At 44.7% G+C, this 13,165-nt stretch overlaps 1 protein-coding gene across 2 annotated transcripts in view; it reads left to right on the top strand.

The window, feature by feature from the left end:
- The first annotated feature begins 11,823 nt into the window (after positions 1-11,823).
- The window catches only part of Ubqln1 (ubiquilin 1), a 40,846-nt gene continuing 39,504 nt past the window's right edge, over positions 11,824-13,165 (top strand). For both annotated transcript variants that reach the window (XM_057787353.1, XM_057787352.1), the window contains exon 1: positions 11,824-12,193. In XM_057787353.1, the coding sequence (XP_057643336.1) occupies positions 12,041-12,193 (153 nt within the window). In that variant the 5' untranslated portion in view covers positions 11,824-12,040. The remainder of the gene's footprint in view (positions 12,194-13,165) is intronic.

Below are 13,165 nucleotides of genomic sequence, written 5' to 3'. Positions count from 1 at the left end.
AAGATGAAATAAACCCTCGACAAGTTGCCTTTGGTCACAGTGCTCTGTTACAGCAATGGAAACCCTAACTAAGACACCAATTGCCATCTTTACTAAACCTGTATTTGTTCTCACTCTTGAGTTATTACTAGGGGCCTAACTGGACTTGCCATACTGAAGACTAGTAGATTTAAAATAATTTTGTGGCCATAAATTACGAAACTGAATCATAGCTGCTGACCCAACCACATTTCAATACATGTTCATAAGGGTCAATTCTTCTGTTCTTTTATACTGTGTGAAGATGTCACTGTGATTGGTTTAATAAAAAACTAAATGGCCAATAGCTACACAGGATTTTTCAGGGTGGAGAGAATGCTGGGAAGAAGAAGGCAGAGTTGCCAGCCAGATGGAAAGTGAGCAGGATGGCCACTACAGAGATGAGGTAATAAAGCCACAAGGCAGAAAGTAAATTAAGAGAAATGGGTTAATTAAAGTTATAAGAACTAGTTAGAAACAAGCCTAAGCTAAGGCTGGGCTTTCAAAATGAATAATAAAGCTCTGTGTGGTTATTTGGGAGCTGGCAGTTGGGACATAGAAAGACTCATTACAAATGGCATGGGAAGGGCAGCAGATGGACACATATTTCCACATAAGATGAGAGAAAGCTCAAAAGGGTTCCAAACACACAAAACCAGAGCCAAATGCAGCTTCTTAGTCCCGCAGTCTCTCATGTACATAGATGTGCCTCCCAACCATGGCCTGCAGGCTTAAATCACCAGTTCACCATGAGCTAAGCTACATGACAGTTTAGGGTTTTGCTCATGTATACAAAAAAGGTAACAGCCACACAGTAAAGCAGGTCCAGACTAAAAAATAAATAAAACTCTAAATAGGTTACAGTATGTTTAACAATGTATGTAGGTTTTTTAAAAAAAGGATATAAACAGTCATAAAAATAGCTTAAAAATAATATACTCTTTAAAGAGAGAAGTAAAGTAATAAAAATGAGAAAAATCCATGTATGAATGGGAAATATAACACAGAAAGTTTGGACCTTATATGGTGCTTTAATTTTGAATTTTTTGAATGCTAATGAACAGACAACAGCTGCTGAGAGATATAGAATTATTAAAGGGACTGCCCAATTAAACCAACCTCTGTATATTTTTTAAATGTCCTAACTTCAAATGGAAGTAAAAAAAAAAGTTACATTGGGAAGAGGTTATGCTTTTGTTTCCACATAAAACAAAAGGCTATGGATTCATTCAAGGTTAATAGAGATCAGATTTGATTGGGAAGGCCTCCTGAAAATCATGGTTATAGACACAAAAAATAAACCTAGAAAACCTACATGACAGGTGATATATATTTTACCCACTCAAACATAAAACCAAAACCCATCTGTGACTGGCTTATGTACAATGCACAATCCATTCTTGTGGTAATGCAGAGATGTATGTTATCTTTGAAAGTTTGTGTGTTTCAGAGCAATAGGAACAGATACCAATGAAAACAGGTAGTTCAGGTGATCCAGCATCTCAGAGTGCCTCTGTTGCAGTTTGCTCAGAGTTCTAAATCCAGAACTTCAAATGAGATGCTAAGATGGCCCAACTTTATAGACTATTCTAACTAGTATTTGACCATTATCCTAATTTTCTCAGGGTCTCCCAAAGATTCCAGTACCCTCAGACAACAGGAAGAAGTCTAAAGAACACAAGCCTAGGGCTGGAGAGATGGCTCAGAGGTTAAGAGCACTGATTGTTCTTCCAGAGGTCCTGAGTTCCATTCCCAGCAACCACATGGTGGCTCACAACCATCTGTAATGAAATCTGGTGCCCTCTTCTGGCCTACAGGCACACATGCAGACAGAACACTGTAAACAAAATAAATAAATAAATAAATCTAAAAAAAAAAAGAACACAAGCCTACATTTCCAATAGATGGGATAAGTAGATTTTGGTCATTCGGTGATTTATGGATGTTCATTATTGTTTAGGGGGCTTGGTTACAAATTATTTTTGGTCCTGGTTAGAAAAAAAACTGAGCAAAGGAGATTAAATTCAGGGATCTCTTTATGAAGAAAAGAAATGAGGATATAGTATAAAAATGATGAGATAAAAAGGGTGGATTGTTGAGTATACTTTTGAACAACCACTAGTATCAAATTTTTACATTGCTAGCCGGGCGGGAGTGGTGCATGCCTTTAATCCCAGCACTTGGGAGGCAGAGGCAGGCGGATCTCTGTGAGTTTGAGACCAGCCTGGTCTACAAGAGCTAGTTCCAGGACAGGCTCCAAAACCACAGAGAAACCCTGTCTCGAAAAACCAAAAAAAAAAAAAAAAAAATTTACATTGCTATGGATTTTTATATATTAATGCAAAGGTTATTTTTGGAACATACTGTACATACATTTCTACTCATATTTAAGGTATTGTACCAATGCAGCTCATTTAATAATGTAATGCAAATTTCTAGGCTGTTAAGTACGTTTTCAAGGTCAAACAGTTATATTTTAGATAGTCTTCAAATGCTTCAGAGAGCTGCAGAATATGGCATTTAAGATGTTTAAATAACATAAGGCTATTTATGACAATGAGACACATCTACTGACAGCACCAATCTACTTTTAAAAAAGATGGACACTGAAGAAAGTCCGTGTGAAGTTGTTTTGTTTTGTTTTGTTTTGGCAAAAGCTAGCCATTTGGGCAAGAAACTGCCCTCACCTTCACTGCTGACAGTATGCTGTCCTAACTGGATACGCAGGACACAAAAGAAAGTGACTGCTGGACTTTGTCAAGACAAGGAAGGACAGTCCTTCAAAAATTCCTGCTTCACAGAAAAGTGTGTCAGATATTCTAGGCTTGTAGGCTAGATGGATGCCCCACATTACAGAGGAACCTTGCCTGGCTGTCCAGGCATCCAGATGTCTCTGTTACTTCTATAGTTTCAGAAGTTGGTGTCTCTGCACTTCATGTTCACTCAACTAATATTTCATCCTTCTTGGGTCTCTGATGGAGATTGAGGACTAGATAGTTATAGTTTTACAGTCTTCCTTGTATCCAAATTCAGAAAAGAAACTTACGTAAGAGATGTAACATTTATAAGGTTGAAAAACATGAAAGCTTGCTCATTTAGAAAGATACTTTAAGGTCTAAAATGACATTTTTAGGATGCTCACACAAATTATGACAAAATGGTTTCAATATAAAACTTTGGACTAAGACAGAATACATTATGAGGTGTTTTTTTAAATTTGCCAAATGCAAATTGACTGGACATTGTAAATGTAATTATTACTAAGCTAACAGCTGAGCTTTCAGAATGAATAAGTCTCTGTGTGGTTATTTGGGAGCTGGTGGGCAGAACAGAGGAAGACTAGCTACATTTTCTGAAGCATTTGAGTGGTATATCAAGCTGCTGATGTACTGCCAACAGTCACAATTGCTGCCTGCATGCATCCACATACAGACTGGTCACAGAGCCATCGTGTATCTGCTGCAGCGACTGTGGCTCCTAATGAAAGCGCACATCTGTCTCAGTGAGATCATGCCCTTAGTCTATTGATTATCTCAGTGAATGAGATCATGCCCTTAGTCTATTGATTGATTATCTCAGTGAATGAGATCATGCCCTTAGTCTATTGGTTGCCAGAGGTCTCTGGAAGTCCCTTAGGGATACAGATGGTTTCTTCTGTGGTTGATATTCGTTCAGTCTATGGTATTTCTAGTCCATTCCAATCAGTTGATTTTAATCACATGGTTACATGGTTGTGGCTCTTAATGCTAATGTGTCTTTTTCTAACTTGGTGAGATTTGACAGTTGGAGACTCTTTCATTGCAAAGGTCACTCACTCCCCAGTGTGCCAATGGCCAAGGTGCTGAGTGATCCTCTGTACTCTCCACCAATCATTGGCATGTTGAGTATTGGAATATATATCAAAATCATCTCAGATCAAAATCATTTCACATTCTATCGTCATCATTTTTAGTCCACACACTTTACTAGATATTCTTTTTTTTTTTTTTTTTTTTTTTTTTTTGGTTTTTCGAGACAGGGTTTCTCTGTGGTTTTGGAGCCTGTCCTGGAACTAGCTCTTGTAGACCAGGCTGGTCTCGAACTCACAGAGATCCGCCTGCCTCTGCCTCCCGAGTGCTGGGATTAAAGGCATGCGCCACCACCGCCTGGCTTTACTAGATATTCTTGTCACTAAATACGGCTGTCCCCAGAAAAGAACAGCCTCCTCTTGGCCATTTCTTAGAGGTTAGTAATAATAAGGACAAAAGAGGTGGCATAGGAAACTGGAGATTTACTTTGAAAATCAATCATGTTATATGTGGTAGATTGAATGTAATTGGTCCCCAGAAGCTCACAGAGAGTAGCACTATTAGGAGGTGTGACTTTGTTGGGGTAGGTATGACCTTGTTGGAGGATGTCACTGTGGGGGGTGGGCTTTGAGTTCTCATATGTGCCAAGCCATGCCCTGTGCCTCAGTCTACTTCCTGTTGCCTGCAAATCAACATGAAGCAGCTCCTTCTCCAGCACCATGTCTGCTCACATCCTGCCCTACTCCCTGCTTGATGATAATGGATTGAACTTCTGGAAATGTCAGTGAGTCACCCCAATTAAAAATGTTTTCCTCGGGGCTGGAGAGATGGCTCAGAGGTTAAGAGCGTTGCCTGCTCTTCCAGAGGTCCTGAGTTCAATTCCCAGCAACCACATGGTGGCTCACAACCACCTGTAATGAAGTCTGGTGTCCTCTTCTGGCCTGCAGGCATACATTGTATACAAAATTAATTAATTAATTAATTAATTAAAAAAAATGTTTTCCTCTATAAGAGTTACCGCAGTCATGGTGTCACTTAGTCTGCTTCCTGTTGCCTTCTGATCAAGATGTAACCAGAATCAGGTCTGCCTGCATACTGCCATGTTCCCCACCATGATGATAATGGAAAGAATCTCTGAAAATGTAAGCCACCCCAATTAAACATTTTGCTTTATAAGAGTTGCCATGGTGATAATGTCTTTTCACAGCAATAGAAACCCTAAGACAAAAGTTGGTGCCAGGACTGGGATATCAGTGTGATACACCTGGCCATGGTTTTGTTTGAAGGAATTTGGACTTTGGTGCTTTGGTTATGAAAGCAGTAATTAATGGGCCATACCAGTAGGAGCATGGAAGACAGTGGTGCTGATAGTTATTTGAACTATGGGGATCAAGAGGTTTCAGAGAAGAATGTTAATATGTGGTCTAGAGACTGGCCTTGTGATATTTGGGGGAAGAAAGTAGCTGTTTTTCCTTCTCTGAAAAGTCTGTTTAATTCTGTTGGCAGAGGAACTCTCAAAACAGTCTAGTGGTTATTAGTGTTAACTCTCATGAAGATTGATAATGAAAAGGAGCAAGTTGAGCTAATAAAAATGCAAAATGTACAGACTGGGGAAAGGGGCACCAGGAAGTGGAATAGAGTTAAATCCTGTGTTCAAGGAGATAAACAGATTAAGAAATAGAATAAAGGGCCGGGCGGTGGTGGCGCACGCCTTTAATCCCAGCACTCGGGAGGCAGAGACAGGCGGATCTTTGTGAGTTCGAGGCCAGCCTGGTCTACAAGAGCTAGTTCCAGGACAGGCTCCGTAGCTACAGAGAAACCCTGTCTCGAAAAACCAAAAAAAAAAAAAAAAAAAAAAAAAAAGAAATGGAATAAAGGGAGTGGTGATCTCAGGGCAAGATCTTACCCAGCTAAATTTCCAACTTGTAAAAAGGAACTAAAGAAAATCTGGGCCAGAGGTGGTGGCACACGCTTTTAATCCCAGCACTGGGGAGGCAGAGGCGGGCAGATTTCTGTAAGTTCAAGGCCAGCCTAGTCTACAAGAGCTAGTTCTGGGACAGTCAGGGCTGTTACACAGAGAAACCTTGTCTTGAAAAACCAACAAAAAGAAGGAGGAGGAGGAGGAAGAGGAGGAGGAGAAGGAGAAGGAAAAAGAAGAAGGAAGAGTAGGAGGAGGAGGAAAAAGAAAAGCTGAGAGCTGGGTGTGATGATGCACACTTTTAATTCTACTCCAGAGGCAGAGGCAGACATATCTCTGAGTTGGAGACCAGCGTGGTCTACAGAACAAGTTCCAGAATGGCCAAGTTTAGGCAGTGAAGGAAATCATGGAAAACAGATGTTGAAGATGCAGTTGAACAAGGGGGTCATGTTCTAGCCCTAGTAAGCAGCAGAACTTGACAGCTTTGGCTATGTGGTTCTGGGATTAAGGCTAGAAGAAAGGGTCTATGGGATTCACCTCTAGACTAAAGGAAAGCCGCTGAGTTTCTGTGATCATGCTGTCTCTTCACAGCAATACAAACCCTAACTAAGACAGGGAAGCTTTCTGAGGAGGTTCTCCTGAACTGGCTGGGTCTGCTGTCTGCCATCAGACAGTTCTAGCTACAATCAACAGTAATCAGTCTTCTCCACCTGTGAGAACAAACTACAGCAAGTTTCGTGAGGATGACTGTCACTCAGAGAATGAGGGCTAGGCCTTGCGTCCTGCCCACTAAGTATAATTAATTATAGAGTAAGACAGCAGGGACTCTATCAAAACACCTGTCCACACTCTGGAGTCTCTTTGCTACTGCACCCCTGTTTATCCTTTGCCAGTCATTCTGTAGGATAGATGAATGCTACTTTCTGCGGGGCACAGATATCATATTTTGAATTGATTGCCCTTAGACAGTTTCTCCATAAACAAGAGTTAGACTTAATATTCAACTAAGGTGTAGCTATCAACCATCTTGAGGTCCTGCCTACCTGTACTTCCCAACTGATGCAGGTCACAATTTTGGCCTCTAGTAATTACTAACATTTTCTTTCCAGAGGTACCACATACATCACCAGTACTGCATTATACAAAAATCAGCAGTAACATCCCACTCTGGAAAACACGGTGACTTAGGGCTCGTCATAAGAGTCTCAGAGTTCAACAGATCTCTGATAACCGAGAAAACCACCTAAAGCTGAGACTGGTTGGGCCACTTCCGGGAGTTCTCAGAGGGATGACTGTTCATGTGACTGTTGTATGTGCTATTCCTACACTAGGAGCATCCAATTGGAAAAAAATGGAACAAAATTTGGCCTTATTTTAGCAAGAATGACCAATGATGTCACATTAGCCTGGGAGAGAATTCAAGTTGACTGGAACACATTGTTGTTGTGACCAATAGGATTTCCTCCTTGAAGGCCACAACAAAGGATGTGAAAGTTCTGATACATCCAGTACCTGGACTGGAAAAGTCAATTGGAAAAATTAACACAGATACAGTAATTAAGAAGTACCAAAGTAGAGCCTGATGGTATCTGTTCAGATAGCCTGGGACTGGAGCGCTAGAGAAAATGGTGGTTAATTCTGCAGGCTGCTCTTGTCTTGCTAACAGTCTTGTGAACAGCAGTCTTATTGATGCAGAGGTGGTTTGGCCTAGAATGTGGAGTTCAGATTGATCAGTGACCAGAGGACTGTCACACTCATAGGAAAGTTTACTAGCAATCAAGACTGCAGCAGTCAAGACTGCAGACATTTGAAATCCAATTCTCTAAGGGATCCTTCTGCTGCATGTTGTTGTGTGACACAACACATACCTCTACTCAACCCAATGGGATCCCAGGACAGACCAAAGTAGGGATACCACCAAAGCCCAGTTTGGTAAGTTAATGAGTTTTATTGGGATTACTTTCAGGAGTGTGTGTGAGGGGTTACTTATAGCAGCAGCAATGACTCAAAGCAGCATCAGCAAAAACCACTCCAGCGTGGGTGAAGCTCACTGCACAGAATACAGGCAAGTCATCAGGTTGGAGTGTTCTTTCTTGGTGCCTCAGTTGTAACCGTCTTCCAGGCAGCTTGGCTTGTCCTAGAGTCTTCATTCCAACTTTTTTCCTATTGTTTACTCTGGCAGGGAGGGGACTAAGAGAATCTGGTCTGAAGCTATTTTGAGTTGTTTATCTTCCTAATTATGTTTCCCTGCAGGATAGAATGTTTCAGTCTCAGAGGAAACTGTTCCTCAACACCTGTCAGTCTAGAAGACAAAATTCTTGGCTACATTGTTGCACACAAAGGGGGCCTGCTTATCTGGGTGGGCCAGATGCCCTCATGAAGAGAAAAGGCAAACAGAGCAGAAAGTGACCACTGAAGCAGAGATTAAATGATGTAGCAGCAAGTCACAGGACATGGGTATCCTCTAGAAACTGGAAAAGCAAGGAAGGGATGGATTCTTTCGACAGCTGCAGAGCTAAAAGCCTTTCTCTACAGACCTGATTTCAGTCCTGAAGACCTGTTTTTCCTAGGATACCTATTATCCTAGATGTACTTCATGAAAGTTCGTCACTGCAGAACATCTACCATTTCCATACAGCTTATTTGCTGTGGTACCCATAATCCATAGCAGCAAAATCTTTACATTAGAGCTCAGGAAACACATTTAAATCCAACCGTGTGGGCTAAATCTGTCATCTGCAAAGAAATTATTAGGCTTGCAATTTTGAAAACCAATAAGACTGTAGCCAGAGCCTACCTGCCAGAGCAGTTACACTGTGTTCTATTTCCCAGGAGAACCAGTCCGGCCACTTCTGTGAGATGGGCAGCACTGGGAGGTGTGTTCCCATAATCAGTAGCACTGTGCTTAATAGACGATGCCACAGGAAGGCGCACTGGGATAGCCTTAGGCCTGATCCCAAATAAATCCCAGCTAGATAAAAAAAAAAAAAAAAAAAGGACCACGAAATACAACTGAAATTAAACGTAAGTTTGTAAGGATCTTGGCAACACTACAGACTGGGGAGACCACAGCAAGATTCATTCTGAGTATCACACAGATGTGGAACCAAACAGACTTTCATAAAGTGGCATTTCTTCCCCTCCCCCCCTTAGGTAGGCCTCAAACTGCAGCTGAAGATGACCTGGAACTTTAGATCCTCTATTAAAGTTCTTGGGATTTATTTCATGCAGATTGCACTATAAGGAAATGTCCTAGTTAGTGTTTCTATTGCTGTGATGAAACAGTATGACCAAAAAAAGGTTGGGGCAGAAAGGGTTTATCTGGCTTACACATCACTGTTCATCATCAAAGGATGTCAGGACAGGAACTCAAAGAGGCAGAAGCTAATGCAGAGGCCATGAAGGGGTGCAGCTTACTGGTTTGTTCCTCATGGCTTGCTCAGCCTGCTTTCTTTTTGTTTTTTTGAGACAGGGTTTCTATGTAGCTTTAGAGGCTGTCCTGGAACTAGCTCTTGTAGACCAGGCTGGCCTCGAACTCAGAAAGATCTGCCTGCCTCTGCCTCCCGAGTGCTGGGATTAAAGGCATGCGCCACCACCGCCCGGCTAAAAATTTTTTTCTTAATTTTTTATTTAACTTTATTTTATATGCATTGACATCAGATCCCCTGGACCTGGAGTTACAGACAGTTGTGAGCTGCCATGTGGGTGCTGGAAATTGAACCCGGGTCCTCTAGAAGAGCAGTCAGAGCACTTAGCCACTGGGCCAACTCGCCAACCCTGGAATATATTCTTATAATTACCTCCAGATCAACCACTTAATAAAAGCTGCCCCCCAAAAGAGTCAAATAGACATCTAGATCAGCAATGTTTCTCCCGCTGAACATTTTAGACAGAGGCTGTATGGCCCATTGGACCCCTATCCTTGGAGGAAGTTTATAGATCCCTGTCCATATTGACAGCAGTCCTTCGTAACTTATGACTCTGTCACTTTAACATCATGGTGATGGGCAATTAATGACACCCTATCTTGACTGTGGTGGTCATTTTGATTGCCGACCTGATTATATATGCCAAAGCCATCAGTGAGGCTCATATTTGGCTGTACTTATCTTTTGATTAAAGCAATGAAGAATACACTAAATACTTCATAAATTATGCCATATTGCTAAAATTCCTTCCCAGGGGACAACATAAGCAATGGCTACCCCTTCCAAGGTCTCAACAACAATGAATTGATTCCACCAAAATTCACTGAACTTCCTAACAGAACAGAGGTGAGGGGCTCCTTATGTGGACACAGGTGTTCCTGGAAAGCCTTTATGCAGCAGTGATGAGCTCCTTCACTTAGTCACAGAGATGGAGTCCCCTCCTCTAAGTTTCTTCAGGGCCTATTTATCTTCCTTGGGGCCGTGTGCAATTAGGGCAGCATTGCAAAAAAGTTGGTGGTTGGGAAAGGCTAGATACCACTCCGTGATGGGGTGTGAGAATCAAGGCCAGATAGGATCAACCTTTTCCAAAAGAATGCAGCTGAACTCCCCAAGGTGGCAGTTGCTTGCTTGGCTGGGAGGACAGTCATTCACAACATGCTATATTAGAAATTTTTAGGAATCAATATCGGGTGGGTGGTGGTGACACTCGCCTTTGATCCCAGCACTCAGGAGGCAGAGGCAGGTGGATTTCTGTGAGTTCGAGGCCAGTCTGGTCTACAGAGTTCAAGGATAGTCAGGGCAACACAGAGAAACCGCCTCGAAACACACACAAGTACAGGGCTATTCCATATGTACACCGTTAGAGGTTATCTACAGTGGATTTGTTAGAGCACAAGAATTCAAGTTCCTAATGGGCAAGGGAGTGAATGAAGACTTCCAGGGGATACGAGAATAAAGAAAGGGGAAGTGAGGACATTGTAGGCATGAGAGGCAACCTAGGGAGAATACAGCATGAAGGAAAACCAGACGGGAACAGGAAACTAGTGAGGTTGGGAAGAGATCTGGCTTAAATATACAGGGGAAAATTCCAAAATGCTTGCTTGCCCAGCGGGGAAACTTTCTACCCCGAGAAGTAATATCTTCTCACACCTAGACATAAGGCTTGTAACTTCTTCATTACCGAACAATGCTGGCGGACGTTTAAGTGATATCAAGTGATACCTGTATTGCCATTTATACCTTCAAAACTCTGACCCAGATTTCAAAGGGCTCTGCTAAGAAGTGTTTATGCAACAGTAGTTAATCATAGAACAGGGTTCGATGGCCCAAGAGCAAAACTATGGAATGTCTTTGCATATTTGGGTCACAGTATGCTGTCAAGAGTTCCCCTTTGTGCAATGTTGATTCATAGAAATGCCGTGGGACTCACACTTATTTGTACCTACACTACACTGGAAATACTTTTTCAACCTGAAGGCACCTCATGCCTGAGAGGTACTGTAACGTAATTGGACGGACTACTAAAGGCACGTATCAGCTAGGCTAAATCCTGCCCACAGGGTGGACAGTCCTGGGCATCCTGTTTCTGCCCCACTCAGCTTGGAAGACAGACAAGGGCGGCTCTATTTTCCGACCAAACCGGTTTGACTGCAGGACGGGAAGCCCTGGCCCCACTGAAACAATGAGTGCCGGCGATGGCGCCGGAGGTCCCCAGTTACCCTGAAGCCCCTTCCCCTGCAGGGACTTAGGACAAGCCCAGCCCCTCCCACCCGGGCAAACGCCACGCTGCTTTGCAGGTCTTTGCAGGCCTTTGTCCCTGGGGCCCCGGTTTGGAGGATCCCGGGACAGTGAGCGCCAGGGCCAGGCCGTTTCTAGCAAGTTCGCTTGCGGTGACGTCATCTCCGTGCATCTTCACGGTCCCTTCCAGAAACCCGGGTTAATCTCTTCTAACGAAAAGCCGGAGAAGCGAGCTGAGGTGCGCTCTCCCGCCGCGCCCCAGCGCTCCTTCCGCACCGGAGGAGGCCGCGTTTCGCCCACTAGCCGAGAAAGCCACGCCGAGCCCGGCGACGATGACTCGGCTCCTTCGCCAAGGCGCTTCCCGGCGTGCCTCGCGCCCCGGCCGCCAGGAGTCGGCGCGGTGGCCAGCGCGTTACCCAGCGTGCCCCGCGCGGCGCCGGCGACGGGCGTGGGGGAGGTGCGGGAGGAGGAAGCGGCGGTGGCGGCGGCGGCGACGCGGAGAGTGTCCGCGTCCACACGGCAGCCGATCGCCCGACTCGGGGCCTGCACTCGCAGCGCGCGTCTCCACGCCCTCGGCGACTCCCGCAACCTGTCGCGCCCCGCCGACGCGGCCGCAACCCCTCAGTGTCCCGGTCGCCTGAGTCACCGCCATGGCCGAGAGCGCGGAGAGCGGCGGCCCCCCGGGCGCGCAGGACAGCGCGGCCGACGGCGGCCCCGCAGAGCCCAAGATCATGAAGGTCACGGTGAAGACGCCGAAAGAGAAGGAGGAGTTCGCTGTGCCCGAGAACAGCTCGGTCCAGCAGGTTAGGAGGCCCCGGGCCCGGCGGCCGCCGTTTCGCCGGCCGGGTGGGAAGGTCGGGCGGCGGCCCCGCCGGCTTCGGCTGCGTGAGCTCTGCGGGGCTTGAGGGGGGGGGGGGCCGCGCGGCCTGGGCAGGGCTGCGCCGCGACCGCCGAGCCCCGGGCCTCGGGACCCCACTTCTCACAAAGGAGCAGGGCCCTGCGGGGAGGCAGGGCGCGGGCGGCGCTCGGCCTTTGGCCAGGCTGGGTAGGGGGCGGGGGTCATTGTTTTACCTGCTTGCCAATCGGAGAGATTTGGGGGTGAGAAGCACGTGTAGGTTTAGTTCTGGGTTTTGAGTGCTGAGGTCTTTTCCAACCTTTCAGCCTTTTATATAAAAATTGTGACGTGGGAATTGTTTTCAATCACATTGTAATAGCTCACGCCTGAAGGAGAAAGTAAATGACTTTGATTCATAGGCGACTTACTATTTCTGTTTCAATCCGTTCGTCATCACTTAGCTGCCAGCCATTGGATAGGTTTTTGTTTGATTTTAGGGGACGGGAGCATTACCTGGCTGGGTATCAGTAGTTGCAACCGAACGCAAGGAAACAAAATTGGTGTTGATGGGAAAGCTTACAAAACAGATAATTGCTTTAAACTGTTCAGGAAAACAAAATTTGTAACTAATTAAGAGCCTTGGTAGAATTCATCAAATTTATCTTTTCAACATCTTCTAGAGCCCTTGAATTGGTTGACAGTCTCCAACACTGTGAGCAGTTTTGTGCGAAGACGCAATTTACAACCACGGGCATGTACCTTTAAGTTCTCGGAACGGTTATCTAGTTCCAAAGGTGAAGTCGTGTTTTGTGAAGCGGGAGGACGTGTGGCATCAGCTGAGAGAAACTCTTGTTGACTGAATCATCGTTCCTTGTTTGTTTGTCAACGGAGCTAAAAGTTGGCCATCTTTGTGTTTCCCAGCATGTGTGTGCCTCACCCA

The sequence above is a fragment of the Chionomys nivalis genome, chromosome 13 (genome assembly GCF_950005125.1).
Source record: "Chionomys nivalis chromosome 13, mChiNiv1.1, whole genome shotgun sequence".
Lineage (NCBI taxonomy): Eukaryota > Metazoa > Chordata > Mammalia > Rodentia > Cricetidae > Chionomys > Chionomys nivalis.
Note: the sequence above shows the minus strand (reverse complement) of the source record. Positions and strands in the feature narration are given on the sequence as shown.